At 41.0% G+C, this 26,419-nt stretch overlaps 7 protein-coding genes and 1 long non-coding RNA gene across 12 annotated transcripts; 2 read left to right on the forward strand and 6 right to left on the reverse strand.

The window, feature by feature from the left end:
* Window positions 1-2,308: 2,308 nt before the first annotated feature.
* LOC147919914 (uncharacterized) lies at window positions 2,309-2,753 on the reverse strand. The gene is made up of 2 exons (XR_015593058.1): window positions 2,633-2,753; window positions 2,309-2,533 (listed from the first exon to the last, which is right to left on the reverse strand). It is a non-coding gene; the product is annotated as an uncharacterized LOC147919914 (long non-coding RNA).
* Window positions 2,754-4,132: 1,379 nt separating this feature from the next.
* Window positions 4,133-8,930, reverse strand: LOC147919915 (uncharacterized). Its single transcript, XM_087504166.1, has 7 exons — window positions 8,723-8,930; window positions 8,189-8,531; window positions 7,372-8,029; window positions 7,032-7,249; window positions 6,418-6,957; window positions 4,678-6,007; window positions 4,133-4,609 (listed from the first exon to the last, which is right to left on the reverse strand). The coding sequence occupies exons 1-7, from the start codon at window positions 8,928-8,930 to the stop codon at window positions 4,133-4,135; spliced, it is 3,774 nt and encodes a 1,257-aa protein (XP_087360292.1).
* Window positions 8,931-12,330: 3,400 nt separating this feature from the next.
* On the forward strand, window positions 12,331-13,668 carry LOC147919916 (U-box domain-containing protein 33-like). Its single transcript, XM_087505335.1, has 4 exons — window positions 12,331-12,814; window positions 12,898-13,016; window positions 13,107-13,222; window positions 13,305-13,668. The coding sequence occupies exons 1-4, from the start codon at window positions 12,547-12,549 to the stop codon at window positions 13,534-13,536; spliced, it is 735 nt and encodes a 244-aa protein (XP_087361461.1). The 5' UTR covers window positions 12,331-12,546; the 3' UTR covers window positions 13,537-13,668.
* On the reverse strand, window positions 13,601-16,598 carry LOC147919917 (serine/threonine-protein kinase D6PKL2-like). The gene is made up of 3 exons (XM_087505334.1): window positions 15,953-16,598; window positions 14,772-15,697; window positions 13,601-14,657 (listed from the first exon to the last, which is right to left on the reverse strand). Exons 2-3 carry the CDS (start codon window positions 15,638-15,640, stop codon window positions 13,796-13,798), a joined length of 1,731 nt encoding a protein of 576 aa, XP_087361460.1. The 5' UTR covers window positions 15,641-15,697; window positions 15,953-16,598; the 3' UTR covers window positions 13,601-13,795.
* A 327-nt stretch (window positions 16,599-16,925) lies between these two features.
* Window positions 16,926-19,088, reverse strand: LOC104762993 (phosphoglycolate phosphatase 2). 2 transcript variants are annotated; one of them, XR_015593059.1, is made up of 11 exons: window positions 18,921-19,088; window positions 18,772-18,839; window positions 18,593-18,688; window positions 18,447-18,518; window positions 18,301-18,372; window positions 18,125-18,184; window positions 17,953-18,004; window positions 17,766-17,863; window positions 17,582-17,681; window positions 17,385-17,488; window positions 16,926-17,268 (listed from the first exon to the last, which is right to left on the reverse strand). XR_015593059.1 is itself a non-coding variant. In XM_019240307.2 (11 exons), exons 1-11 carry the CDS (start codon window positions 18,997-18,999, stop codon window positions 17,159-17,161), a joined length of 906 nt encoding a protein of 301 aa, XP_019095852.2. In that variant the 5' UTR covers window positions 19,000-19,075; the 3' UTR covers window positions 16,926-17,158. The 2 variants fall into 2 exon arrangements, 1 of the variants encoding a protein (XP_019095852.2); XM_019240307.2 differs by having other exon boundaries at window positions 17,953-17,994; window positions 18,120-18,184; window positions 18,921-19,075.
* A 122-nt stretch (window positions 19,089-19,210) lies between these two features.
* Window positions 19,211-22,433, forward strand: LOC147919918 (putative galacturonosyltransferase 4). Of its 4 annotated transcripts, none has more exons than XM_087505331.1 (9): window positions 19,211-19,529; window positions 19,632-19,666; window positions 19,748-19,789; window positions 19,889-19,967; window positions 20,044-20,150; window positions 20,428-20,708; window positions 20,808-21,165; window positions 21,253-21,828; window positions 21,946-22,433. In XM_087505331.1, exons 1-9 carry the CDS (start codon window positions 19,424-19,426, stop codon window positions 22,219-22,221), a joined length of 1,860 nt encoding a protein of 619 aa, XP_087361457.1. In that variant the 5' UTR covers window positions 19,211-19,423; the 3' UTR covers window positions 22,222-22,433. The 4 variants fall into 4 exon arrangements, with proteins under 4 accessions (XP_087361457.1, XP_087361456.1, XP_087361458.1 ...); XM_087505330.1 differs by having other exon boundaries at window positions 19,235-19,529; window positions 19,629-19,666; XM_087505332.1 differs by having other exon boundaries at window positions 19,235-19,529; window positions 19,629-19,666; window positions 20,047-20,150.
* Window positions 22,434-23,635: 1,202 nt separating this feature from the next.
* LOC147919919 (uncharacterized) lies at window positions 23,636-24,553 on the reverse strand. The gene has a single exon (XM_087504167.1). The coding sequence runs from the start codon at window positions 24,551-24,553 to the stop codon at window positions 23,636-23,638; it is 918 nt and encodes a 305-aa protein (XP_087360293.1).
* Window positions 24,554-24,646: 93 nt separating this feature from the next.
* On the reverse strand, window positions 24,647-25,273 carry LOC147919920 (uncharacterized). Its single transcript, XM_087504168.1, has one exon. The coding sequence runs from the start codon at window positions 25,271-25,273 to the stop codon at window positions 24,647-24,649; it is 627 nt and encodes a 208-aa protein (XP_087360294.1).
* Between the last annotated feature and the right edge of the window lie 1,146 nt (window positions 25,274-26,419).

A 26,419-nucleotide genomic window follows, 5' to 3' on the forward strand; every position in this document is an offset into this window, starting at 1 on the left:
CTTATAATCTTCATAGAGCATCTCCAAATTGTCTTTAAGCTTTTTGATTTTCGATGCAGAAGTAGTTGGATCAACTCTTTCATAAGCTACTTCAAGCATTTGCAGTTTCATTCTTGGGTCTAAAACAGCTCCATTGCCAAAATAAGACTATAATCCTCCCAATACTTGGTAAACATAATCTGCATATCCTGAGCCAGTTTTGCCACATCTTCATCATCACAAGATGCAAATTTCCTCAGCAACAGTTCAATTCTCCACACTTGTGTAAAATAGACATTAGAAGTAGGATACTTAGAACCTGAAAAGTGTGTCGTGATATCACTAAACGGCTTCAACAACTCACAGATTTTCTCTCCACGATTCCATTCATCATCAGAAGGCAAAGTCTTGTAGTTGCTGTCAAACCACTTCAAGCTGACAAATGCTTCCTTAAACTTCAAATCTCTTACAAGCATCTCATATGTGGAGTTCCATCTGGTAGGAACATCCTGTGATAACCCTGCTCCACTCTTAATCTTTACTCTCTCAACACATGCAGCAAAAGCGTCTCTCCTCTTTGAAGATGCTTTAACATATATCACACTCTCTCTGATGTTGTGCAGAACATCTTTTGCTAGATCTAAACCTTTCTTCACTATCAGATTAAGAATATGGGCACAACATCTAACATGCATAAATTTCCCATCACATAATAAACCACTACCACTAATCATTTGAAGTTGACCCTTGAGAATGTTCAGCATACTATTGTTGTTTATTGCATTATCTAAGGTAATAGAAAATACCTTTTTCTCCAATCCCCATTCTTTCAAACATTCCAGAATCTTGTTAGAGATTTCTTCACCAGTGTGAGGAGGTTTAAGTTCACAGAATTGCAAAATCTTGCTATTCAAGTGCCAGTTTTCATCAATGTAGTGGGCTGTCAAACAAATATAACTCATAACTGTACCTCGAGCTGTCCATAAGTCTGAAGTGAAACAGACACGCGCACGCTGGTTTGCAAGTACTTCTTTCAGCTTGACCTTTTCCATCTCATACTTCCTATACACATCCGCTGCAGCAGTCTGTCTACAAATTGGTTGACACTCGGGATTGAGATACTTGTCTCTTGCTCTAACTTTCTCATACTCAGGATAGCGAAATGGCAAATCATGGTAAATTATGATCTCACTTGTCATCTCACGGTTAATCTGATGATCATATGGAGGCCTATCTTCATTCTTTGGTTTCTTTGGACACTTCTCCAAATGACGAATCAAGCTCTTAGTCCCATGTGTTTTAGTATTGATCACCAACTTGGTTCCACAGTGGATGCATTTGCCTCTTTCTTTGCCATCATCTTCAACCCCAACTAACACAATATCTTTCCACACCTTTGAAGTTAACTTTCTCTTCCATGGAGCATTTTGAGTTGCTTGAGTTGTTGATTGAGTTTCACTTTGATCTGTTCCGTGGAGCATTTCTGTCTCTTCCTCCTCATTCCCATCAATTTCTACATCTATATCACAATCTTCTTCATTCATATCCATATAATCACTTTGAGCATTAAGCCTTGCTATCAAATGTTCAGTTTCTAAGTCCATTCTGCAAAATTAATAAAAGAGGAGACATATGTGAAATGCTTATAAAAATGAGACTCAAATGCTGATATATATGCAAAGCAACTCAAACATTCTGTATCTACTCACCAAACAAACAAACTGGAAAACAAAAGACTCGATGATGAACTCTTAAAAAACAGAGAGAGATTGATTACCAGAGCAAGAGTGCTGGTACCAAAGTAAAGTCTAATGTTTCCCGTAGTAACATGCTCAGCTTCAAACACCTGAATTACATGTTTATGATGTTAAGCAATGCAAATTTCAGAAACAATGATATATGAGAAAGATGATTATACAACTCAAATCTTTACTAAGAACCGGATCAATCAATCAAATGTTCAATGCATGGAACATGAATAAGCCTATGAAGATGAACCAATGAGCTAAATAACCACCTCAGATTTTTGTTTTCAATGAGCTAAAGAACCGGATCAATCAAACCAATTAGCTTTATGGAGCATAATGTAATCATAGTTATCTAATAGAGCGAGATGAAAGCTAAACCTGATTAATGTTCAGATTATCATACAAATACATCCTAGGTTTTCAAATTTTAATTTCCAAGATCAAAATCACCAAGACATGCTCAACTTACATTGTTTACCAATATAACAAGATAGATTCTCTTAATCAAGCCAAGTAGCCAATGCATATGTAGATAATACAGAGACAAACAATTGAAAACACAGTAAAACTACGAATTCAAAAGTTCAAAACGGATAGAGAGTAATCTGGAATTAAGCATGAATATCTCATAACCGATTCAGAGTAGATAGAAAACCAAATCCTTATACTGATATTATCTTTTAACATCACCGAAACAAAAAGAAAACAAACCCAATCAAAGAGAAGATAACAAAAAGAAGCAAGCAAAGCAAGAGATGAGATACTTGATACGTGTCTCTCTACTTGATCTTCTTCTTAGGCCTCAACTACAAAAAGACATCAACAACAAAAATTTGTTCAGATAAACATATCACAGGGTAAACAAAACAACGATACCAAAAGATAAGCAAGCAACAAAATCAAACCTGGTTGCTGTGACCACACTTCTTCTTCCTGCAGTTCACTGCCCTTGGGTGAAGACGAGCGTAACACCTGATTACATAACAACAACATTAGAATCATCTCTGACTTGCAACTATCGAGACCACAAAGAACCACAAACTAATCAAATAAAAACGAAATTGGTGATTTACTATTGGACGGACTAATCTACTAGATCAAACAAGCTTGTGCAACAATAAAGAATCAGAAAGTTCAACACAATATCAAGCTATAAACAACATTTATAACCTCTACACGCATTGTCAAATGGCTTGAGAAGCTAAGTTAATTCCCATAAACACAACAACTCAAATCTTTACTAAGAACCGGATCAATAAATCAAATGTTAAGTACAAATGTTCAATTTCATATGTAGGGTACTTCTCTGACAAAACCCACAAAGCCAAATGAATCATACAACAACACAGAACAAGACCACACCAAAACCCACAAAGCAAATCGAATTGAGGGATTAGAGATTAGAGAGAGACCTCTGAATCTGTGGAATCTGTGACGGAGGTGGTGACGGAGGTGATGATGGAGGTGATGACGGAGGTGATGACGAAATATTCGCCGGAGGTGATGACGGAGGTGGCGTTAAAAATCTCTTGGGAGGCTTGGAGGAGGAACCGACGACAAGATAGAGAAAACAAAAACCCTACAGTAAAACTACAACGTTTTGAGAAAAAATTCCATAAGAAATAATAAACGGGTAGCCCATTTAATTTTGATCAAACCCGCTAAGACAGCGGATCTAAACGGGTTAGCCCGTTTAAACCCGTTTATTTTTATAATGTTGATAAACGGGTAATGGGCCAAAATTTTTATATACAGCCCGTTAAGGCCCACGGGCTGTTAGCCCGTTTTAACATCACTAGCCATTTCCATGCCCACCAAACACCAACAACAAACATTGTTGGCCATGGACACTTTGTTCCTGTATTTGTGATACTCAAATTGCTATGTAACCATTCCAACACTGTACTACTAAAGAAGGTTCGTCGTCTCCGTGGAGGAACAACATGGTTCCAGATGCCCACAATGGAAGGGCAATCCCGTAACATATGAAGGATAGTCTCATCTCCACCTTTACATAGCTGACACACTCGTAAATCTCCCAGATGACGATGCTGCCTTTCCACATTTGTCATGATAACCTGATGTGCCACCAACCAAAGAAAAACCCGAACTCTCTCCGGTGCAACCACTCTCCAGATACGATGAAAAAAGTCGGACATGTTTTGGTGAGCGACCCCTGATTTCGTTAACAGCGAGTAGGCAGCCGTAACTGTAAACCGTCCATCATCTGTACCACTCCATGCTAGCCGATCTGCTACCCCTGTAACAGTGTCCACCACCATAGCTGAAAGCTCCAATTTAACTGACTGGTCCACATATGGCAATATACAGTTCAGTTTCCAACCCAATCCTGCACACCAAAGATCCTTGACCCGTAAATTCTCTGAACCAGCATGAAGAGCCATTCAGATATTGTTCATTAAAGGTTCCTTATTCAGCCATGTATCAGTCCAGAACTTAATAACACTCCCATCTCCAAGGCTCCAACGTTTCCCAACCATGATCACCTCTTTTATGCCAACCTTAACACTCCTCCAAGTAGAAGCGCTCGGTCTCTTAGCCACCAGCCACTGAGTATTAGTGATGTCCTCCACCTTGTATTTACTGTGCAAGACTCTCGCCCACAGACTAGTCCTATCATGCAACAAACGCCAACCCAATTTTGCTAATAGAGCTTTATTCATGTCATGAGGCACTCTGATCCCAAGTCCTCCGTCTTGCCGTGGTTGGCAGACTCTCTCCCAAGAGATTAAATGAATATTTCTTTTCTCAGCAGTGCTCTCCCAGAGGAACGACCGAGACACCTTGTCAAGACCATTCAGAATTGATCTTGGTAGAGCGATGGTGCTCATCGTGTGAATCGGAATCGCGGAGAGCACAAACTTTGTCAAAGTAATTCTACCTACAAATTTAAAAAGCGGCCTCGCCATCCTGCTAACCGAGAGGATACCTTCTCAAGCACATCACCGAACGTGTCTTTATTTATTCTTCCCTGGAGCACATGCATCCCAAGATATTTCCCAAGATCAATTGTTGCCCTGATGCCACTTTCCTCACTTATCCGTTGCCCCAATTCTCTTGAAACATTCTTTGAAAAGAAGATCTTTGATTTCTCTAGACTAGCTTTCTGTCCAGATGCTATGCATAACTTCTCCAACACCTTCCTAATGACTCGAATTTGAGACACTGACGCTTCAGCAAACAAAATCAAATCATCCGCAAAGCACACCTGTGAAAGTTGTGGTCCTCCTCGAGATAAACAGACAGGTTTCCAATCCTTTGCAGCCGTGGATATATTGATCATTTGACATAACCGTTCCATGCAAAGCACAAACAGATAAGGGGACAGGGGATCCTCCTGTCTGAGTCCCTTGGTTGGCTGAAATGGAGTAGTTTTCTCACCATTCCAAAGAATTGTCATGGAAGGGCCCTTAACACACTGTAAAATCATCTGAACCCATTTATCCTCCAAACCCGAAGCTCTTAAGGTATCCTCCAAAAAATCCCACCTGATACGATCGTAAGCTTTTTCCAAGTCTAGTTTCAAAAGCATCCATCCTTTCTTCCCATTTTTCCGATGCATGGAATGCACTGCTTCCTGGACCACAACAATGTTGTTAGTACTCAAGCGTCCTGGAATGAAGCTAGACTGCGCTGGACCAATAAGCTTCCCAATAACACTCTTCAGCCTCAGCACTAAGATTTTAGTAATAACCTTAAACAGGACGTTGCACAAACTGATAGGGCAATACTGAGCCATTCTCTCCGGGTTAGTCACCTTTGGTATGAGTACAACAAGTGCATCATTTGTGTGTGGTGGTAGATTCCCTGACTCAAAAAACTCCAAGGCAAATCTGATCACCGACTCTCCCACAACGTCCCAATAGTCTTGATAAAAAACCGGCTGATAGCCATCAGGACCCGGCGCTTTAAACCTCCCCATACTCTGTACTGACTCCACCACTTCTGATGCAAGAAACGGCTTATTTAGGTCCCACTGCTCTCCATGTGTGAGTGAGACAAACCCCTCTGTTGGTAGTTTCTCCACCACTTCTGGAACATCCTCCATTGAATATAACCGCCCATAGTACTCCACCGCAAGCAGTTCCAGCTCCTCCGCCTTAGAAATCCAGACATCTTCCTCATTCCTCAACATCTCAATTTGGTTATGTCTCCGTCTGATAACCGTGGACGTGTGGAAGTACTGAGTGTTTCTATCTCCAAGGGTAATCCATTTCTCTCTTGACTTTTGAACCAGAGCACCTCCTCTTGTTCCAATACTGCTTCAAACAAACTTAAGAGTTCTTCTTCTTTTCGCAACAAAACATAAGTCTGGTGAAGCTCTAAAGCATCCTGGACCACTTTTATTTCACTCATCAGTGTCTCCTTCTTCTTTTGGATATCCCCGAACACCTCTCTATTCCACCTTTTGAGAGTAGACTGCAGAGCAGTTAAAGCAGCTGGTGTTGTAAGCTGACCATTCCACGAGGCAATGAGCAGTTCTTTAAAACTGGGATGCTTCAACTAGGCGACTTCAAAACAGAAGGGCCTACGACGAGGATCACGTCCCACCACTGGACACAGCTGTACATACATAGGAGCGTGATCCGAAGCCAAAAAGGGTAGATGAGATACACAAGCATCTTGCCACTTGAGCCTCATGTGGGGACAACATAAAACTCTATCTAACCTCTTGGCTATAAAAGCAACTTCTGATTTTCCTTGTTTCCAGGTATACTTATTACCACGAAACCCCAAGTCAATCAATGAAAGAGTATTAATCCACTCCCCAAACGCCAATGAATCCAAAGAGAGTCTCCCATTTCCTCCTGATCTTTCATCAACTTGGAGGATGGCGTTAAAGTCTCCTCCAATAAGTAATGGCTCCTCTAAGGTTTGGATAATTACCCTCAACTTCTCCCATAAACCATTTCGACGAGACACGGTCGGAGCTGCATACACCAAGATAACATTAACCACTTCGGAACCTGATGTTATTCGCGCTTGTATGAATTGATCCGCCGCCTCCACAATAACTAGATCCCCGATACTTGATCTCCACAACAACCATATACCGCCACTTTGGCCCTCCGCGTCCACTCGAAACGAGTGCTCAAACCCAAGACCATGGCATATTCTACTCGCTCTATCCCCAGCAGCATGTGTTTCAAATAATGCAAGCATATCAGTTGGATGCTTCTTCAACATATATCGGATTGCTCTCCGAAAGCTGGGTTTATTCGCACCCCGGCATTTCCACAGTAAACAATTCATCAGAAATTGTAGAACAAGATTCCAAACTACCGGGGAACAGCGTTATGCGCTACCCCACCCCTCCCATCGGACTCACCTTCCGGCGGCGAAATATGGCCAACATCGACTGGGAAATGCTCATGATCAGCTGGCAAATGCATCTTAACCTCTAGGTTACTTCCCAACAACCTCTCTGGTGAAGAGCTTTCCCGATTAGCGACGAAAATACCTCTTGGTCTCCCCATGACTCGCGACTCCACCCGGAGTCTCTTCCCATTCATCGAGACCTCTTCATCTTTCGGAATGGGTCCAAAAACCAATCCTCGCGTGGGCCGAGGTGGAATATTATTATTTTTTTTTGGCCCATTGGGCTCAACACCCTTACCCATACCCTTCCAGTATTGTTTCGGTCCATATCGTTCGCTCCTTTGCCTTTTTCCAAATTTAAACGAAGTGGCCCCATAATAGCTTGAGACTCAAGTTTCCCCTGATCTCCTATCATAACCGGAGATTCATTCTCCTTATTTGGACCACTTGATTCAGCAACTTCCCTAACTTCACCCGATACTGAATCATCTCCCAATCCACCATAACGGTTCGATATTTCCAAAACTGGACTCTTTAAAATTTCGCAAAAATTCCCCCGTGATTCACTAACCCGCGGTTTTGCCGTGAAAGTCACCTTGGCCGTCGGCTTGTCTAACCGCCGTCCCTTCCGACCAACCACCGTAAACTCCTCCTCATGGCCAGCTTCTGCTACCCCCTCTGGCCCTATCTCCGTGTCCACCGGCACTTCTATCCGTTCCACCACACGTTTAGGACACACATGGACCCAATGCCCATACATTCCACACAAGGAGCAGATTTTCGGAAACCCCTCGTATGCCACAAAATATCTCTCCCCATTCATCACCACCGAGCCCTTCAATGGTTTGGATAAAGTAACCTCCACACACACCCTAGCAAAACGAGCCCTCTCACAATTGGTGGTGGTCACATCCACCCGAAGAGGCTTTCCCAATCCACATGCAATAGCCAGCAGGATCCACCTGTGATAATATGTCAGCGGAAGGTCTGACAACCGAACCCAAATCGGTTTCGTCACAATATCATCCCGCGTCGGATTAAACTCCGGCGACCAATCCTGCACTAACAATCAATGACCAAACACCTTCTAGGGTCCCTCCGTTAGAGCCGCCATATAGAACCGGACCATAAGGAATTGACGAGGTAAATCCATAACAACCATCGCTCCCTGTGGTTTCCACATCTCCCGCAAGTTCTGGCTCATAACTGCAATGGGAACATGGCTTCCCAGGACTTTCACAATCATACAATGCTTCCACAGCCCCCTCATCGCTTCAATCACCTCCTCCTCAACCGTTATGCCCGGTTCCCCCTCTTCCCCGTTTGGAAACTCCAAGTGAACCCTCTCGGTTACAAACGCATCATCAATCACACTCTCTAGCGACGAGATCCCTCCAGCAGTATGTCCCCATACCTTCTCCACCCATAATCCTGCCTTATCTGGCGGATCCCCGAGAGGCCTGCCTGAAAGACCCCGACCCGGACGTCCCAGCGTCTGCGGTCACGGCTTCCATTCGGCCATGTCCCTGGCTGAATATCCTTTGATTTGGTTACTTAGCTTTGGCTCGCGGCCTTGCTTCATAACCTCTTTACGCAACATAATATATCTTTAACCTTGACCCATCCCTTTGTGCTTAACCATACAACCAACCAACCCGATAGGCTTGCACATATTAGGGATGGGGACATATAGTCCCTTTGGTTCATAGTGAACGGTTGCTCTATCGGCTTCCCGAACCACTCGTGTTCCCGAAGCTTGGCATCAGACGTGCCATTAGTTGACCCATCGGTCATACCATTGTACGCCATCGACTTGTCGATCTTGGTATCAGCGCCTGCTCTTATCGAACGTTCCGACCCCATAATCGAATCGCCGATCGACCTCCGACCAGGCCGATACTTCTGACAGACTTGTCGACCACCCGACCGATCAATCTAACTTACAGCTCGTATCGTCGATCCTTTGATCACCCAATCCGAATAGCGATTAAATCACCGGTCAATGACCTTTGATTGGTCCGACTCTATGATCGAACCGTCGATCATCCTTTGACTAGTTCGCCTCCATGGTCGACCCGTCACTTATCCTACGATCGGATCGGCCCGCTTGCCGAACCGTCGCTCGTCTCATCGTACCTTCGATAGAAAGGTAGCATGCGCATCAGTTCGGACGACTAAACCCTCCGAGCCGCACCTCCTTTTCTTCTTAGGCTTAGATGGACGATGGAAGGATGATGGTGTCTGAAAATGAAGGCCACACCCTCTATTTATAGGGTCCTGGCCGAAGTCTAGGCCCCAAAAGGCACCTGTCCGTCAAGACCCTTGGATCGTGCACGTTCGTCCGTGCCTGTCCGGTAATGACCGTTCGCCACCGCGTCCCATTACTGTCCACGAGCTAGCCAGCTGACCCGCACACTGTCCACCACCGTGCAGCTGGCCGAGCTCAGTCGAGCTCCTTGGCAGCTGGTCGAGCTAGTGGTAGCTGACTGGCAGCTGGTCGAGCTGCCGCTAGCTGGTCGAGCTGCCGCTAGCTGGCCGATAGCTGTCCGCAGCTGGCTGATTGCAGTTCACAGCTAGCCGATAGCTGTCACAGCTGAACTACTTGTTCATCGAGTTTGTTCAGCTTCTTCAGCTCATATTCTAGCTGGTTGAGCTAGTAGCTTAGCTACTTAAGCTCATTTAGCTATCACTTTCCTTAAAACAAATTGCCTCCCTTTAGGATCGCGGGACGCGGACGTTACATTGCCTCTCTCACCAATATCCATCATAGTAACCCCCTGCTCTACCGCCAAAGCATCGCCGTCACCATCCCTGCCTCTCTCACAATTATCCATCAATTTTTTTATCAATATATTTTTCCTTTTGTTACAATATATTCTTTCCTTTTTACAATATTTTTTTTCCTTTGAAATGACATCTTCTTCTAATAACATTGAAGAAATGATGGATGAGTATTTTGATCAAACATTTTAAATATGCTTTTATGTCATGTTTGGCACAAATCAAAATTAAAATTTATCATTTTGTAATCTATTTTTAATATGCTTTTATGTCATGTTTGTTTAAACTTTTATTGAATGCAATATTTTGAAGTAATTAAAAGTATACAAGTCTTATAAATTTAAACAAAATACCATAATAATTTACAATTACAAAGAAAAATATTTTTAAGAAGCTCAAATTTAACAATCTTCAATGGACCTATAAAATATTAAAGTTTCTTAAGAAGTTTTTAGTTTCACTTTTTTTTCAAAATTAAGAATAAATTTTGTTTTAAGATACTTTCATTACATTCTTTGATAGAGATACTCTTATGGGCTATCAAAGGTCAATATCTTTGTACATGCCTATATATATGTCTATAGGATGAATAATGTGAAAAGCATTCCTTATATCAAATTTGATCGTGGTTTTCTTACTCTCTTGGTCTTCTCCTTTACTATAATAACATAGGAGATATCACCAATATCTTGCCACATTTATCCAAACATTGTTTAACTCAACACATTTTCATACAAAACAAAATGAGAACAAGTAGAAGAAGATTCAAAATTTTGTACATAGTTCATTACAAACAACCAACTATACTAGGATTAAAGTAATCTGACCACCAATAAGAGGTAAATCATGTATGAACAGTGTAGTAACCAACATCATCATCTTGATTCATCATAAACACCACGGTTGTAAAGAGAGCCACAACAACAAAAGATATGGCAATAACGAATTTGGCATAGCTCATATTCTTCTTGCGAGATTCTATGGCTCTGGTCCCGTTTCCCTATGTTGGACTTTGGATGTCTGAATGATCTAAGTCAACATCATCAAAATATTGAAGCTTCCTTCGAGTGGGTCTCTGTGCATCAAAAAGTCAGAAAGTTTTAACACAAACAAAACTAGCAATCATATAACAAATATGGATTGATGCTACTTGAGGACTAGGAGTCGTGTTTTAACTAGCAATCATATAACAAATATAACAATCATCCACTTTCCTCTTTCGTACAAAAATTTAACTCATCTAATTATTTTTTTTTTGACAAAAGAGCGGATGATGAGCACGTCCAAATAAAAAGTGATTAAGATTATAAAAGATTGTATAAAAAATATTTTTAACAAAACCTGGTAAGTCACAAAAGTGAATAGCGGTAGAACCAGTTTAGAAAGTATATAATTGAATTGAAATACTCTCAGTTAGAGAATTATTATCAAATTTCCTCTCTAAAACATGGCTTACCAATGTTAATCTCTTAAAACTTTCATTTGCCCGTGCGTTTTTCCTAGTCAAAATAATATGAAATCCAGTCTCTCATATCATTCTTTACTCTCTAACTTATTTATTAACATATACATCACTTTAAGTTTTAGTAACTAAAGATATTTAAAAATGATTATAATTTATAATATATTTGATTTTTTTTGGCCACCTTTAAATAAAAATCTTATGAACATGTCTACCATATTTTTTAAGTTGAATTGTAGAATTTTGTGAACCAACCGAACTCGTTTTACAAGTTGGTCGAGATGCATTGTTGCCTGTTGAGTACCAGAGTATTGGATTTTATACATTCGATTATATGATTTATAGGTTATTTGTTCATTCGTATTTCATAGTTAAAAACATCGATTAAAAACGTTTAACAGATCACCTTATTACTTGATTTCCTGAGAACCACCATTATACCCGGAGACATTAAACATGGAAGAATTCATGAATGTTAGTACTCAGAAGAATGTTGTTGGGCTTTCCAAGCCCAAGCCAACTTCCCTATTAGTATGATATTGTCTGTTTTGGGTCCAGGTGGCAAAGTCCGCACGAATTTCTTATTGGGTTCCTTCCCAAAATGCCTCACACTAATTGGAGTTGATCTTGGCTTATATATTAGAAACTTATTTTCTAATTTTGAGACGTGGAACATTGTATATGCATCTTTGATTGTGGGACATTATATAAGCCAAGACCAACTAATGCATCAAATGTTTTGTTTGTTTGTTGCAATTTTTATGTGTTTTGACTTAAGATTATTAAATATAAAGATTCCTGCTTGAGATTCGGATATTCGACCTTGCACACATATGCATCTTTCATTGTTTATGCCCAAGCAGTTGCCAATAAACAAAGAGCAAAGGACGTTGACCCATTTTTAGTTTCAAAACTCTGACCAAAATAAACTATATATATATATTTCGAAAGTTGGATGATGCAAATGAATGATCAAGTTTGTTTACTAAACGGAATTTATTGTTTACATACGTGGAAATCGTCATGATATGTAAAATAGTAAAAGATACAATGTCTTGAAAAATTCAGTCTTTCACAAAACTCACACGCTAGTATAAGGTCTACATTCCACAGACGACCAGAGGCACATGTAGATTGCATATATATATATATTGAAGGAACGGATGAATATTTGATGGGGTAGAGAGGGCAGAAGAAGAGCAAAAACAATAAAAAGTCAACGGGAGAATACTTGAGATGCAACGGAGAAGCAATGAGATAGAGGAGGCGGAGGAGGAAGAGGATGGAAGGAGAGGACTGGAGAGTGTGAGAGAGAGCCAGTTGGAAGGGAGAAGCAGTGGAACAGTGTCGATTAACGGAGATGACAACGTGTATGTTGGGGTTGGGAAAGGAGACTCGAGCATGGATGCATTGCGTTGGGCTATTGACAATCTTATCACCTCTTCCTCAACTCTTCTCTTTCTCATCCATGTCTTCCCTGAGACTCGCTTCATCCCTTACCCCTGTCTGTATATATCCTTGTCCACTTCTTATCTTTTGTTAGATGTGTGTCATCACTCAACTCAAGTGTATGTATGATCCTTGTAGTGGGGAGGCTGACGAGGGAGAAAGCAAGTCAAGAACAAGTTGAAAGCTTTATGTCTCAGGAAAGGGAAAAAAGAAGAACTCTGTTGCTCAAATTCCTTCATGCCTGCTCTGCTTCTAAGGTCCCATCTCTCTTTCTATCTCTTGGTGTTTGTTTGGTTGATTAAGAGTGAATGTAAGCTAACATATGAGAGAGTAAGTGAGAAACACAGGTGAAGGTGGAGACAATACTGGTTGAGAGTGACTCGGTGGCTAAGGCTATACAAGACCTCATTACCATTCTTAACATTAAGAAGCTTGTTCTTGGGATGGACAAGTCTAATGCTAGGTATATATACACAAGATGAACCCGGCAAATCTTTCAGTTGTCAGATGACAGGACACCCTTCTCTCTTTGTGGCTTCTTGTAGGAAAGCAACGGTGATGAAAGGAAACAGTGTTCCTGAACTGATAATGAGGAGCTCCGCAGCAGAAATGTGTGTGGTCAAAGTCATATGCCAAGGAAGAGAAATAAGCATGGAGGAGGCGATGATGTTGAACAGCCCTTCTAAGTCCCCACTAGCGCAGCGCCCAAGGAAAGATCAACCCGTTGATCCTTTTGCTTGCATTTGCTTTATCAGTAAGCCCAAAACTAACAGTTAACGTATTGAGAGATCAAGATGCAGAGGCTATACATTTGATGTTATGTTTTGTGCTTGGCTAGAGCGAGTAAAAAGGATCTCTGATAAAAACTAATAAGGTTAACAGAAACAGTTACAACATTTTCATAAACTACAGCAGCTTATGCATACAGGAAACAAGCATACAATTCATGGCAATCTATAAAGATCGAAACAACACTTGATCATTTTACCAAATGGTCTTTTAAGAAGAATAGAGTACCATATGTCTAAATGGAACACTAGAAGAAATCGAATTCCAAATAGTTATCAGACCCTTTCTGAGCATTCAGAACCAAACCGGCTGCTGTCTTCTGGCTTGATGGTGCCTCTGCAACACTTGCAGGTTCCTTTTCCAGCTCAACAGGCTTTGGGATTTCCGGTGGAGTTGCACACCGAATCAAAGCCCAGTTGACACCTTCAAAGAATGGGTGCTGCTTAACCTCAGTGGCTCCCCGTTTGAACCCCAGCCGCTGCTGCGGCTCCTTCATGAGCAGGCCCCGGATGAGGTCTCTCGCTGCAAAACTCACCACAGGTGTTTCTGGGAACCGCAGAGGCTGACCCACCACATTGAACAGTGTCTGTCGGTTTCCTGATCCCTTGAAAGGCGTTCTCCCGAAGAGAAGCTCGTAAAGGAAAATCCCAAAAGTCCACCAATCAACTGCACTCCCATGGCCTTCACCTTTGATGATCTCCGGGGCCAAGTACTCATGCGTGCCCACAAATGACATGGAACGTGCATCGGTTGGCTCGGCTACCAGCTCTGGCAATGGCCTAACTTGATTTGCGGTGTCATTCTTGGGTTTACGGTCCTTTTTAGGTTTGCTTGAGAACAAACGTGGGGAGAAGCAAGACGGTTGGATGCAGGATGGCTCTATGCAAGCAGGTTGCACACAGTAAACGTTTTTTCGTAATGGGTCTGACTCGATGGCGGCAGATTTCACTAGAGTTGGGCTGACAAGACAGCGGAGTGAGAGGTCAAAATCAGAGAGCATTATGTGTCCGTCTTCCCGGACTAGAACGTTTTCAGGCTTAAGATCTCGATACACAATCCCCAGCATGTGCAGGTATTCCAAAGCTAGCAGTGACTCTGCTATGTAAAATCTGCCACATATTGAAAACAGTAACCTCAATCAGCTAGGGATTCAAGATACTTTTGTCATCCATCCTATAGTTTGAAATAAAATCGAAAGGAATAGCAAAGAAAGGATGACTCACTTTACCGCTTGCTCAGAAAAATGCTTCCCCGGCTGGCGTTGCCTGAGAGTATGCAAATCTCCTCCGGGACAGAATTCCATCACCAGGCATGAGAATTTCTCAGTCTCAAAGTGAGTGTAGAGGGTAGGAAGGAACGGGTGATCCAAAGACTGGAGAATCTCTCTTTCGGTCTGAGCTCGGAGAAGCTTCTTGCGACTCGCAAGGGATGTCTTGTCCATAACCTTCATAGCAAAGTAACACTTAGTCCCGCTCAGCTCAGAGAGATAAACACTCCCGATGTCCCCGCAGCCTAGCCTCTTAAGGAGCCTAAAATGGCTAAGACCCAAAACCCCATCCCGAGCCCGAACAGCCTGGAGTGCTTCCCATCTCAAGTCATTGGCCTTGTGGGGTTTGTTGACAGTGCTGCTAAAGCTGCTACAACTACTCTCGTCACTCACATCACTGCTCGTGCTTCCTCTGCAGATGCTGCTCTTGCCACTCTCCATGAAATCAAGGCGGCCACTTAGCTTGGCACTTCCACTTGTCTTGCCGAGACTGCTCGTGCCATCACTCATTTTAGCAGAAGCAGAGCTGGTCTTGACGCTGCCAAAGCCTGATGTTTTCTTTTCATCAATGGTCAATGAATCTACGTGCTCAAGAACGGTGGATAGGGAGCTAAAATCGGGTTTAGAAACAGCCGGGTCACTAGATCGCTTCCTAAACGACTCTGGCAACCGTTTACTCTCCGGAACTCCTACAGTAACTGATTTTTGTAACTGTATCGGCTCAAAAATCTCGGCTTTCGCTGACTTAGTATTACTATTCGAAGAGGAGCGCTTCTGAGCTTCGACTTCAGCTCCATGACCACTGGGTTTACGAGTAGACGCCATCGGACACGAAATAAACTATCTTTAGCTAATGGGAAAGACACATCTTCCTTGGAAACCCTAGTTGGATCATGAGAATCAATCAGTTAGAAGAAGAAGAACGAAGACCCAGGGACAGATCAAACAGCACAAAACTAATGTCTTTGATTTTGGAAGTTGAAAAGGAAAAAAAAAAAACAGATCCCAAATGGGAGATCCGTAATTTCAGGTGGAAGAAGATATAAAATGAGAAGAATAAGACAAGGGAGATCTGGAAACAAGGTAAAGGCAGTAACTTTAGGGAGAAACCCTAGAAAGAGAGGAGGAAGGAGATACCTTGGGTGTGGATTGACGCAGAGAAGATTCGAAGAAGAAAAAAGTAGGATAAATTCTTGAGGCTACAATTACATGCACTTCAGCTTCACCTCTGTTGCTCCTCTATACACTTGTCTCATTTCGCCGGATACGCACAACAAGAACCCGGAGCCGGAGGGGAGGATCCAGTCACGGCCATTACTTATTAAAGAAAAATAAAATTAAAAGACGCTAAAAGCTAAGTTACAAGATAATAATACCTTTCGCTTTTTTTTTTTTTTTTCCCTATAATACAAAATGATGCATCACTTTAGTTACATCAATGTACAATGTTCCGTATGGGATAAAAAAAAAAAAAAAAAAAAAAAGGTAAAGAGAGAGAAAGAAGTAACAAATGGCCGAAAGAAATTAAATAATAAATAAAAAGAAAGTTGAGAATGATCACAAATTTGCGTAAACTGATAATTCCTGAACTTTTTCAATAAAGACAAAATGTTATGCAAATGATGAAAGATTATGTCTTAATTTCACGGTGCAGACAATTTAGACCTGTTGTTGTGTTAGTAAGCATTAATGAAATGACTTTGAGAAGAACAAAAAAACAAAGAAAAAAGAAACAAGGCATGCTAAAAGCACAAATAAGATTTGTACTCTTTTCCCTCATTATGTTCCTGTGCCCTTTGCAAAACTTCCTTATAGACACAGCAGAAACAGCCAAACTGAGGATGAGTTTCATTATCATTAAGTTTAACTTTGCAGGAGCGGAATATTCGCTGACAATCACATCACATTCACATGCCGTTTTGGTTGGAACCCTTTTAAAAATCTTAACTCGAGACATCTGTGTTCCTCGATACGACCGTTTACATTTTCTAGTTTCTATTATCAATACGCATCACATGTTTCTGGACCAAGCAAGGCTATAAAGGCTAATAGTAATAAACAATATAGCCCACCCACCATATGACCTGAAACCAGGCTGTGCTTTTTGGACTTTCCACGAAAATCTTATTTACTCATTACAAGTTCATTCAGAAATCTTCTTTAAATCCAACATAACAAACGAATTCAACTCAGCCTTTATCAAAAGCTAGCAAGCCATGTTTTCCGATGGATCATCAGATTATTAGCCAAGACAAAAATAATAACAATCAGAAAGTTCATCTTTCCATACGCAATAATAGGACATATCTTACTGTTTCACCGCAAGGCAAGATGATGACGGCCTTACTTACTAGGGGAATCCATCAGTTTTGTGATATCAGAGACTGTTCTTGTATAATAATCTGGTTCAATCTTGTTGCCCTTTTCTAGTAGATCCGATTCACTTGTCACCCCTGTTTTTGACAAGCCCAACAACTTTTCAGTTCACTACTACATTCATTGTCCACATATCACCATTGACTTGTGATGGTGGCTAGTAAAACTCAAAAACAAATATCAAAAGAGTGACCTGTTAAGACCAGGAGGGTTTTGCAGCCAGCATTCTGCCCAAACAAGATATCAGTATCTAGCCTATCACCCACCATGCACATTCTTGACGAGTCTGTCCCAAATCTGTAAACAAAAGGTAAAGACACCTCTTCAGCACACAATGCTATATATATATATATAGTGCACACTATGAGCTGAGAAAGGATGTGCACTTACTTTTGTAGCAGAAAGTCCATCATGAAAGAAGATGGTTTGCCAACAACTATTGGTTCTCTTTCAGTTGAGCCACACATCGCAGCAACCATACAACCAGCACCTAGAATTACGAGTAAGAATTTGATGCTGTGACAAGCATACTGCTACTTTGGGCACTGTAGCCTTTTGAGTCTAATGACCATACCAGGCCACTCCTGCAGATCTGTCATATGTCCTACTGCATCACGGTTGGCCGCAATGAAAAGACATCCAGGATTCTCACGTACACAGAGGGTCCCGTACCTGCCGGTTCCGGTTATTGTGTTAGACTAGACTCTCAAAAACTGGATTAAAACAACCGACTTGTATGCAATTAGTATAATCTATCTTACTGAAGCTTATAGTAGTTAATGTTGGGGTCTAGTCCGACACAACTGCTCCCACCTGAGACAGGAAGACATGAAGAAACATACATGAAAAGAAACATGGAGCAAAATAGAAGAAGAAAAAGAAAAGCAAGATTCTATATACGGCCAAGGAATCGAAGTCTGATAGGCACATTACACTTTTATCATGTTCAAAGAGACAGTTTGATTTCCATTGTGCCTTCTTTTCACCATCTTCCTGCAGGGAGACAAATACTGCTGAGGAACTCGAAGTATCCAATGTCTATTAGTCGTCAAAGTGATCCTAGTAAAAGTAGTTCAAAATAGAAAAAAAAAAAAAAAAAGACTACTAACGGGACCACCAAGACCTGTAAAACCAGCAATTTGCAGCTCCTCAAGAACACCCTCTCCACCAATCACATAAACCTACAAACAGCAAAAACGAAATAGTGAGAAAAGAAGGACGTGATAGAGAGAGACATAATAAGTCAAAGACGAACCTTCTTGTCCTTAGGGAAGTTGTTGAATTTGAGGTACATAGCTGCGGCAAAAGAGGAAGAGAAGATCTCATCCTTGCAAAGATAATCATAGTTTAGAAAAAGGCCACAGGACAGGGTTTAGGTAGGGAATGGAAGAAGGTACATACCTGAGTAACAGAAGAAAGACCCAAAGATCGGAACTTTTCAGCGTATTGCCTCCTCGATTTGACCGAATTGTTTGTCACAAAGACAACATTTTTACCCTGAGACAAAAATCATGAAAGAGAGAGAGAGAGAGAGAGAGAGAGAGAGAGGAAAGGGAGGAGATTTGGAAAAGGTCAAGTGCCTTAGAGCGGATTAGGTCGATAGTTTGGGAGACGCCATCAATGAGCGTTTCACCCTTCCATATAACACCTGAATCGAATCGAATCGAATGAATCATCATCAATCATCCATCAGAGAAGGAATTATGGAATAAAAGGGCAGAGGGTATACCATCACAGTCAAAGAGGAAAGTGTCGACAGAGTCAAAGAGAGATTTGAAGGTACGGGAGGAGAGAAGCTGAGGCGCCATTAGAGTGGGAGAGTCTGATAAGTCGTCTTCTTCTTCTCTTCTTTCCCACAATTCGGGAATTCGATAGATCGATCTCGTTAATTATTTGTAAGGCCCAGGTATTAAAAAAAGAATGTTGTGGGTTTCAACTTTTAAAGGCCCAAACAGCAAGGAGGATTCATTTTTCGGTTAAGTGAGCTTTGTGTTGAGGGAGGAGGGGGAATCTCTATATAGACCACACAAATTCAGATAGTCCACCACCAGCTGGTAATTTGTTTTTTCTTTTCACTTGTTCTTCTTCTTCTCTTCTCTCTCTCTCTCTCTCTCTCTCTCTCTCTCTCTCTCTCAATCACTCACACTTAGAAAAAATAAAGAAAGAAAAAAGAAAGAAAGAAAGAGTTTTGGCTCTCTCTCTTGATCTGCTGATGCTCTCAACTGGGTGACGATGATGGTGAAGCTTCGAAACCTTGTTCTTTTCTTCATGCTCCTCACCGTCGTCGCTCCTATCCTCCTCTACACCGATCCCGCCGCCTCCTTCAAGACTCCCTTTTGTCGGTTCTTCTCTCAATCTCTCTCTCTCTCTCTGTCTCTCATATCTCCGATTTGGATTTTGCATTTCTAATCATCGTCTTCTTTGTTTCATTCTGTAGCAGCTAAGCGCGATTTCCTCGAGGACGTAACCGCCTTGGTCCGTCTCTCTCTCTCTCTCTCTCTTTTGATGACCTGTTGTTAGGTGTTTTCGACTTGTTCACATTTGTTTCCTTTTCAGACTTTCAATTCCGATGAAAATCGTTTGAATCTGCTTCCTCGGGTACTTTACTTTTTTCCCAGTGGTTTTACTTCAATCAGATATTTCTTTCTTTAGCTCTCGTTTCTTCAATTTCTTGTTCAACATTGCATCTGTCTATAGGAATCTCCGGCAGTGCTCAGAGGAGGAGGAGGAGAAGAAGTCGTGGTCTATTCCGTCGATAAGAATTCACGACGGCAAGGTACGTGTGATGTGATGTGATGTGATGTGAATTCCTCTTTTTTGCTTTCTCTCTCTCATTTCACCAATTACCTCAGAAGAAGCCAGAGACCAATTGTCTGCTCGAGTTCTTTCCGCCACCGACGATGACGACGACAATTCCATCAAACAAGTCGCTGATTCTGCCTCTGAGATTCATAGTAGGGTACGTACGCTGTTGGTGTTTTCTACACCATTAAAATCTCTTTCTTTTTACCAGAATTGGTTTTTTTCCTCAGTTAGGGCTCCAGATTTGGCTTTTTATACTTACTTGATCATTTAGTAGTATTTAATTAGGAGAAAACCCTACCTATCCTCCTTGTGGTTGCCTATGCACGTAACGTATGTATGTAGCTTCCTCCTTAGAGGGTCTTTGTTGTGCCCACAATTTTATCTCCCCTTTCCCTCATATATATTTGTGCGTCAATCTCATCATCTTTCAGGAAAGGACCCCTGTTCAATTGTCCCAGCAAACCTCTGAAAAAGTTGATGATCACCATGATGAGCCTAATGCTTTCGGAGCTAAGAAAGAGAAGGGAAACAACGTCTTGTTGCCTGATGCTCAGGTCAGGCACCTTAAAGATCAGCTTATTAGGGCTAAGGTTTATCTTTCACTTCCATCTGCAAAGGCCAATCCACATTTTGTCAGGGAGCTTCGACTCCGTGTTAAAGAAGTTCAACGGGCACTTGCAGATGCCTCCAAGGATTCGGATCTCCCAAAGACGTAAGTTCCCACTTGTTGTTGTTTATCACCTCTCGAAAAAAACATGTTTCTTCCTCTTAACTGATCATTTCTCTATCCATTTTTTAAATAAAAACCCAGTGCTATTGACAAGCTAAAAGCAATGGAGCAAACTTTGGCCAAAGGCAAGCAGATCCAAGATGACTGTTCCACAGTGGTCAAGAAGCTACGTGCAATGCTCCACTCCGCAGAGGAGCAGCTACGGGTCCATAAGAAGCAAACCATGTTCTTGACTCAATTGACTGCTAAGACCATTCCAAAAGGACTTCACTGCCTCCCTCTGCGCCTCACTACAGATTATTATGCTTTAAATTCATCTCAACAACAATTCCCAAATCAGGACAAACTAGAAGATACTCAGCTGTATCACTATGCCCTTTTCTCTGATAATGTTTTGGCTACGTCAGTTGTTGTTAACTCTACCATAACCAATGCAAAGGTAAGAAGTGACTTTGTTCTCTTGTTTTAACATTTCAAAGTGTGAGTCTTTCTGTTAAACTTACGGGTCTTAATGGTTTATTGGCAGCATCCCTCAAAGCATGTCTTCCACATCGTCACAGACAGACTCAATTATGCCGCTATGAGGATGTGGTTCCTGGACAACCCACCAGGCAAAGCCACCATCCAGGTTCAGAATGTTGAAGAATTTACATGGCTGAATTCAAGCTACAGTCCCGTTCTCAAACAGCTTAGTTCTAGATCGATGATAGATTATTACTTCAGGGCCCACCATACAAATTCAGACACAAACATCAAGTTCCGGAATCCAAAATACTTATCGATCCTTAATCATCTTCGTTTTTACTTGCCTGAGATCTTTCCGAAGCTCAGCAAAGTGCTCTTCTTGGATGATGATATAGTTGTGCAGAAGGACCTGTCTGGTCTTTGGTCAGTTGATCTGAAAGGTAATGTCAACGGTGCTGTAGAGACTTGTGGGGAAAGCTTTCATCGCTTTGACCGTTATCTGAACTTCTCAAATCCACTCATCTCCAAGAACTTTGACCCTCGTGCTTGTGGTTGGGCATATGGTATGAATGTCTTTGATCTGGATGAATGGAAGAGGCAAAACATCACAGAGGTTTATCATCGATGGCAGGATCTGGTATGCAGAAAATATTTTTTACTTATGTTTGAGTTACCTGTCAGTGTGGGCTAAGTCGCATTCGTCTTGATTCCAAGAATGTTTGCTAATCTTATACACGAACGATTTGAACTGCAGAACCAAGACCGAGAATTGTGGAAGCTAGGGACGTTACCGCCTGGTCTAATCACATTTTGGAGACGAACATATCCGCTAGACCGGAAATGGCACACACTAGGCCTTGGATACAACCCGAGTGTGAACCAGAGGGATATTGAGAGGGCAGCTGTGATACACTATAATGGTAACCTCAAACCATGGCTAGAGATTGGGATTCCAAGATACAGAGGCTTCTGGTCAAAGCACGTAGACTATGAGCACGTTTATCTCAGAGAATGCAACATCAATCCTTAGAATTAAAGTCTGTTGTGAGAGCAATGCTGTACGTCTCAAAATCTGACGAGATGATCATTACATGAAAAAACAAATTGTAGATGACACGGTAAAAGGAGATTCGTTCCAATAGGCACGACCGATGTTATTTTATTTATTTTTTTTTTTTTGCCAACGACCGATGTTATTATTGCAATTTGCAACACATATCAACGAGAGGAATTAAAACGAAAGAGTGAAACAACTATTTTCTAATTCTTTGAAACTTTTTTTTTTTGTCGACTTAACGTTCTACTAGAGGAATTGCAACATATATCAACAATAAGATGATAAGACTGGAATTACACTTTGTAAATGCGGATGAGACAATAATAAAATGCAGAAAATAAATAATACAAGAGCTTTGTTAACGAGGTTCGGTTTTTCCTACTCCCCGAGACCACGTTCAGATTTCGATTCCACTAGAACAAGAAAGCAAATACAACCTATTCGCAAACGCGTAAATCAAGCACAACCCTCTTAATTCACCGCTCTATTCTATAACATGAAATCTTAAGGATAAATCTCTACCTTTAACTAAACTCACACCGAGCCTAGATTCAAACCAAGATAACCTAACCTTGGGCTAAACTCCTCCTGAGCCTAGACTTCAGATCTCCAACTCTCTGGATCAACCTTCACACAAACGCCACACTGACGAACAAAGAAGCTTAAACAACCCAAGCACCAAACCGCAAAACTAAGCCGCACACAAACACAGAAAGCTCCCTAGGATTTATCTTTATGCCTCAGCTCTCTTGCTTCTCTAGGACGTGCCTAACACCTCCTTATATACTCATCAAGACTTCCTAATCACCATAGGAGAAAATTTCCAAATTTCATAAGAAAAAGGCTTTTCTTTTCCTTTTTGCTATTCTCCTTTTCTTTGTAAAACTCCAATTTAATCAACCCAATAAATAGTAGTTTTCCTCTTCAATTAATCCTCAAACCGTCCTTCATTATTGTCTTAGCAAACCTTCTAGAAACTTCTCACGCACATAAAACAACAACAATCTTGTATCACGTCTTGAATCACACAAATACTACTTCAGTCATCCAATACATCTTCACAGTTCTCCCCCTTTTTGACTATGCTTGTGAACTCATCAGTTCAAACACCTAAACACATCACCAAACACATCTTCATTCTCCCCCTGAATGAGTCACAACATGGTCAAAAATAACTGGAAAATTATCCCCGCCTTGCAATACGCGGTTGATAGCCTAGTACACCACCCCCATTGAAATTATCTTTTTTAACCCATATCTTGTTGCACCTTATACCTCCATAGTTAACCTCTTGAATGACTCTGAAACAACTCCTCTGAATATGTCCTTGAACTCCACAATGATAACATGTAGGACCTTGAAACCTTACATCATAAACATTCTCCATTCAGCTCCTCTCTCTCAACAATCTGAAACATCTTGGCCTAATATGCCCAACAACACCACAATGATGACAAACATGTCGAAACACTTGTCTAGGTGCATTCTTCAATTCAGAAATTCTTTTACTATGCTCTTTCAAAAATACATTCTCTGAAGCACTCTTTGAAGCAGTCTTTGAAGCAGTCTTTAGCACAGTTCTTGATGCAGACGTGATTTTTCCACTTGAAACAAACACCATATCCGATTTTGAAACTTTTCCTTCATATCCAAGACCACACTTATCAGTCTTGTCAATACTCAGAATGTGACCCAACTTCTCTGTACCATTATTAAGCATCCTCAAATTCTTTTGAGTTTCTTCAAGTTGCACTTTAGCTTGTGATGCTTCTTCTCCCTTCTCTGTTGCATATTTCTCTGCTTCAACGACTTTAGCCTCTAACTCAAGCTTCTCCTTAATCAAAACTGAATTATCATCAACTACCTTAAGCCAATGTGCATACAGCTTCTCATAACTCTTACCAAGTTCTTCATAACTCATATCCTCTCCATCACTATCACTATCAGATTCATGTTCAGATGCAGTTGCAGGTTTTGTTGTAGATTCAGAAGCAGTTGCAGACACTAATGCAAACACTGATACAAACACTGATTCAGAACTATCTTCAAAAGTTGTAAACGCCACAAAATTCTTCAGTTCTTTTTCTTCATCTGAATCAGTTTCAGAATCACTAGTAACAACATTCATAACCTTCTTCTTATGCTTTTGTAGATTGGCACAATCAGACCATGCATGATTGTATCCTTTGCATTCAAAACATTGAACATTCTTTGATGAAGTCTTCATCTCTTCACTCATTCTAATTTTCTTCTCTTCGCCCTTACGCTTCAGAAATTTAGCAAATTGTCTTGATAATATAGCCATTGAATCTTCACAAGATGATACCTTAAGAGCTACTGCGATGTCAACTTCCTTCTTTATTGATTCCTTAACTTCATCATCTTTCTTCTTTACTCCTTAAGCTTCATATGCTTTGCTTAATTCAAAAGCTTTAAGGATCCCAACAAATTCATCAAAAGCCATCTCATCTAAATTATGAGCTTCTTCAACTGCAGAAATTTTTGACTCAAATTTTGCAGGCACCAATCGCTTCAGTTTCTTCACAAGCTTTTTGTCTTTGTACTGCTTTCCAAGAGCAAAAGCCTCATTAGATATATCACATAACTTAGCACTGAACTCAACCACAATTTCTTTTTCTTCCATCCTTAGATTCTCAAATTGTGATGCCAAGATATCCAGCTTTGTTCTCTTAACACTTGAAGTACCCTCAAACATATTCTCCAATGACTTCCATGCTTTATGAGCTGATACACATTGAGAAATCAACTTGAAGTGGGTTGAATCAATAGCATTGTAAATCGCTGTCTTGGCTGTCGAATTATAACTTGATAGCTTTTTCTCTACAGTAGTCCACTTATCCCTAGGCTTAAGACTCTCAACCCCTTTCTCATCTACAACTTTAGGAGGCTCCCAACCAAGCTCAATCGAATACCTGCAATCTTCATCAAGGTTACTAATAAACGCGTGCATACGAACCTTCCAATACATGTAATTCGTTGAATCAAGCAACAGTGGTCTTGCCATAGACGTGCCTTCTCTGTATGAAGTCATCACAACTGATTCAAAGCTCTGTCTTACTTCCTGAACTACCCTCACCCTTGATCTACCCGAAACTAGACTAAATCTCTATTGAGAACCCGCTCTGATACCACTTGTAAATGTGGATGAGGCAATAATAAAGTGCAGAAAATAAATAACACAAGAGCTTTGTTAACGAGGTTTGGTTTTTCCTACTCCCCGGGACCACTTCCAGATTTCGATTGCACTAGAACAAGAAAGCAAATACAACCTATTCGCAAACGCGTAAATCAAGCACAACCCTCTTAATTCACAGCTCTGTTCTATAACATGAAATCTTAAGGATAAATCTCTACCCTTAACTAAACTCACACCGAGCCTAGATTCAAACCAAGATAACCTAACCTTGGGCTAAACTCCCCCTGAGCCTAGACTTCAGATCTCCGACTCTCTGGATCAACCTTCACACAAACGCCACACCGACGAACAAAGAAGCTTGAACAACCCAAGCACCAAACCACGAAACTAAGCCGCACACAAACACAGAAAGCTCCCTAGGATTTATCTTTATGCCTCAGCTCTCTTGCTTCTCTAGGACGTGCCCAACACCTCCTTATATACTCATCAAGACTTCCTAATCACCATAGGAGAAGATTCCAAATTTCATAAGAAAAAGGCTTTTTTCCTTTTTGCTATTCTCATTTTCTTTGTAATACTCCAATTTAATCAACCCAATAAATAGTAGTTTTCCTCTTTAATTAATCCTCAAACCGTCCTTCATTATTGTCTTCTCAAACCTTCTAGAAACTTCTCACACACATAAAACAACAACAATCTTGTATCACGTCTTGAATCACACAGACACTACTTCAACCATCCAATACATCTTCACAGTTCTCCTCTCTTTATTACCATGAACAGAGATGCTGATATGATCTAACAAACTCACAATGTTGATCACACAGGATAGTCTTTACAATACTACTCTATCTCTATTTATACTCTACATTGTTCTCATTCTTCTTTTTAGCTCCTTACATGTGCCTCTCATGTGCTTATCAATATTCCCCCGTTTGACAACAGCTTGTCCTCAAACTGTGAAGGAGCAAATGTGATTGACAAAGAAGCAAAGAAGACGACCACGCCTGCCAC

This window comes from Camelina sativa, chromosome 20, assembly GCF_030686135.1.
Source record: "Camelina sativa cultivar CO46 ecotype springtype chromosome 20, ASM3068613v1".
Classification (NCBI taxonomy): Eukaryota; Viridiplantae; Streptophyta; class Magnoliopsida; order Brassicales; family Brassicaceae; genus Camelina; species Camelina sativa.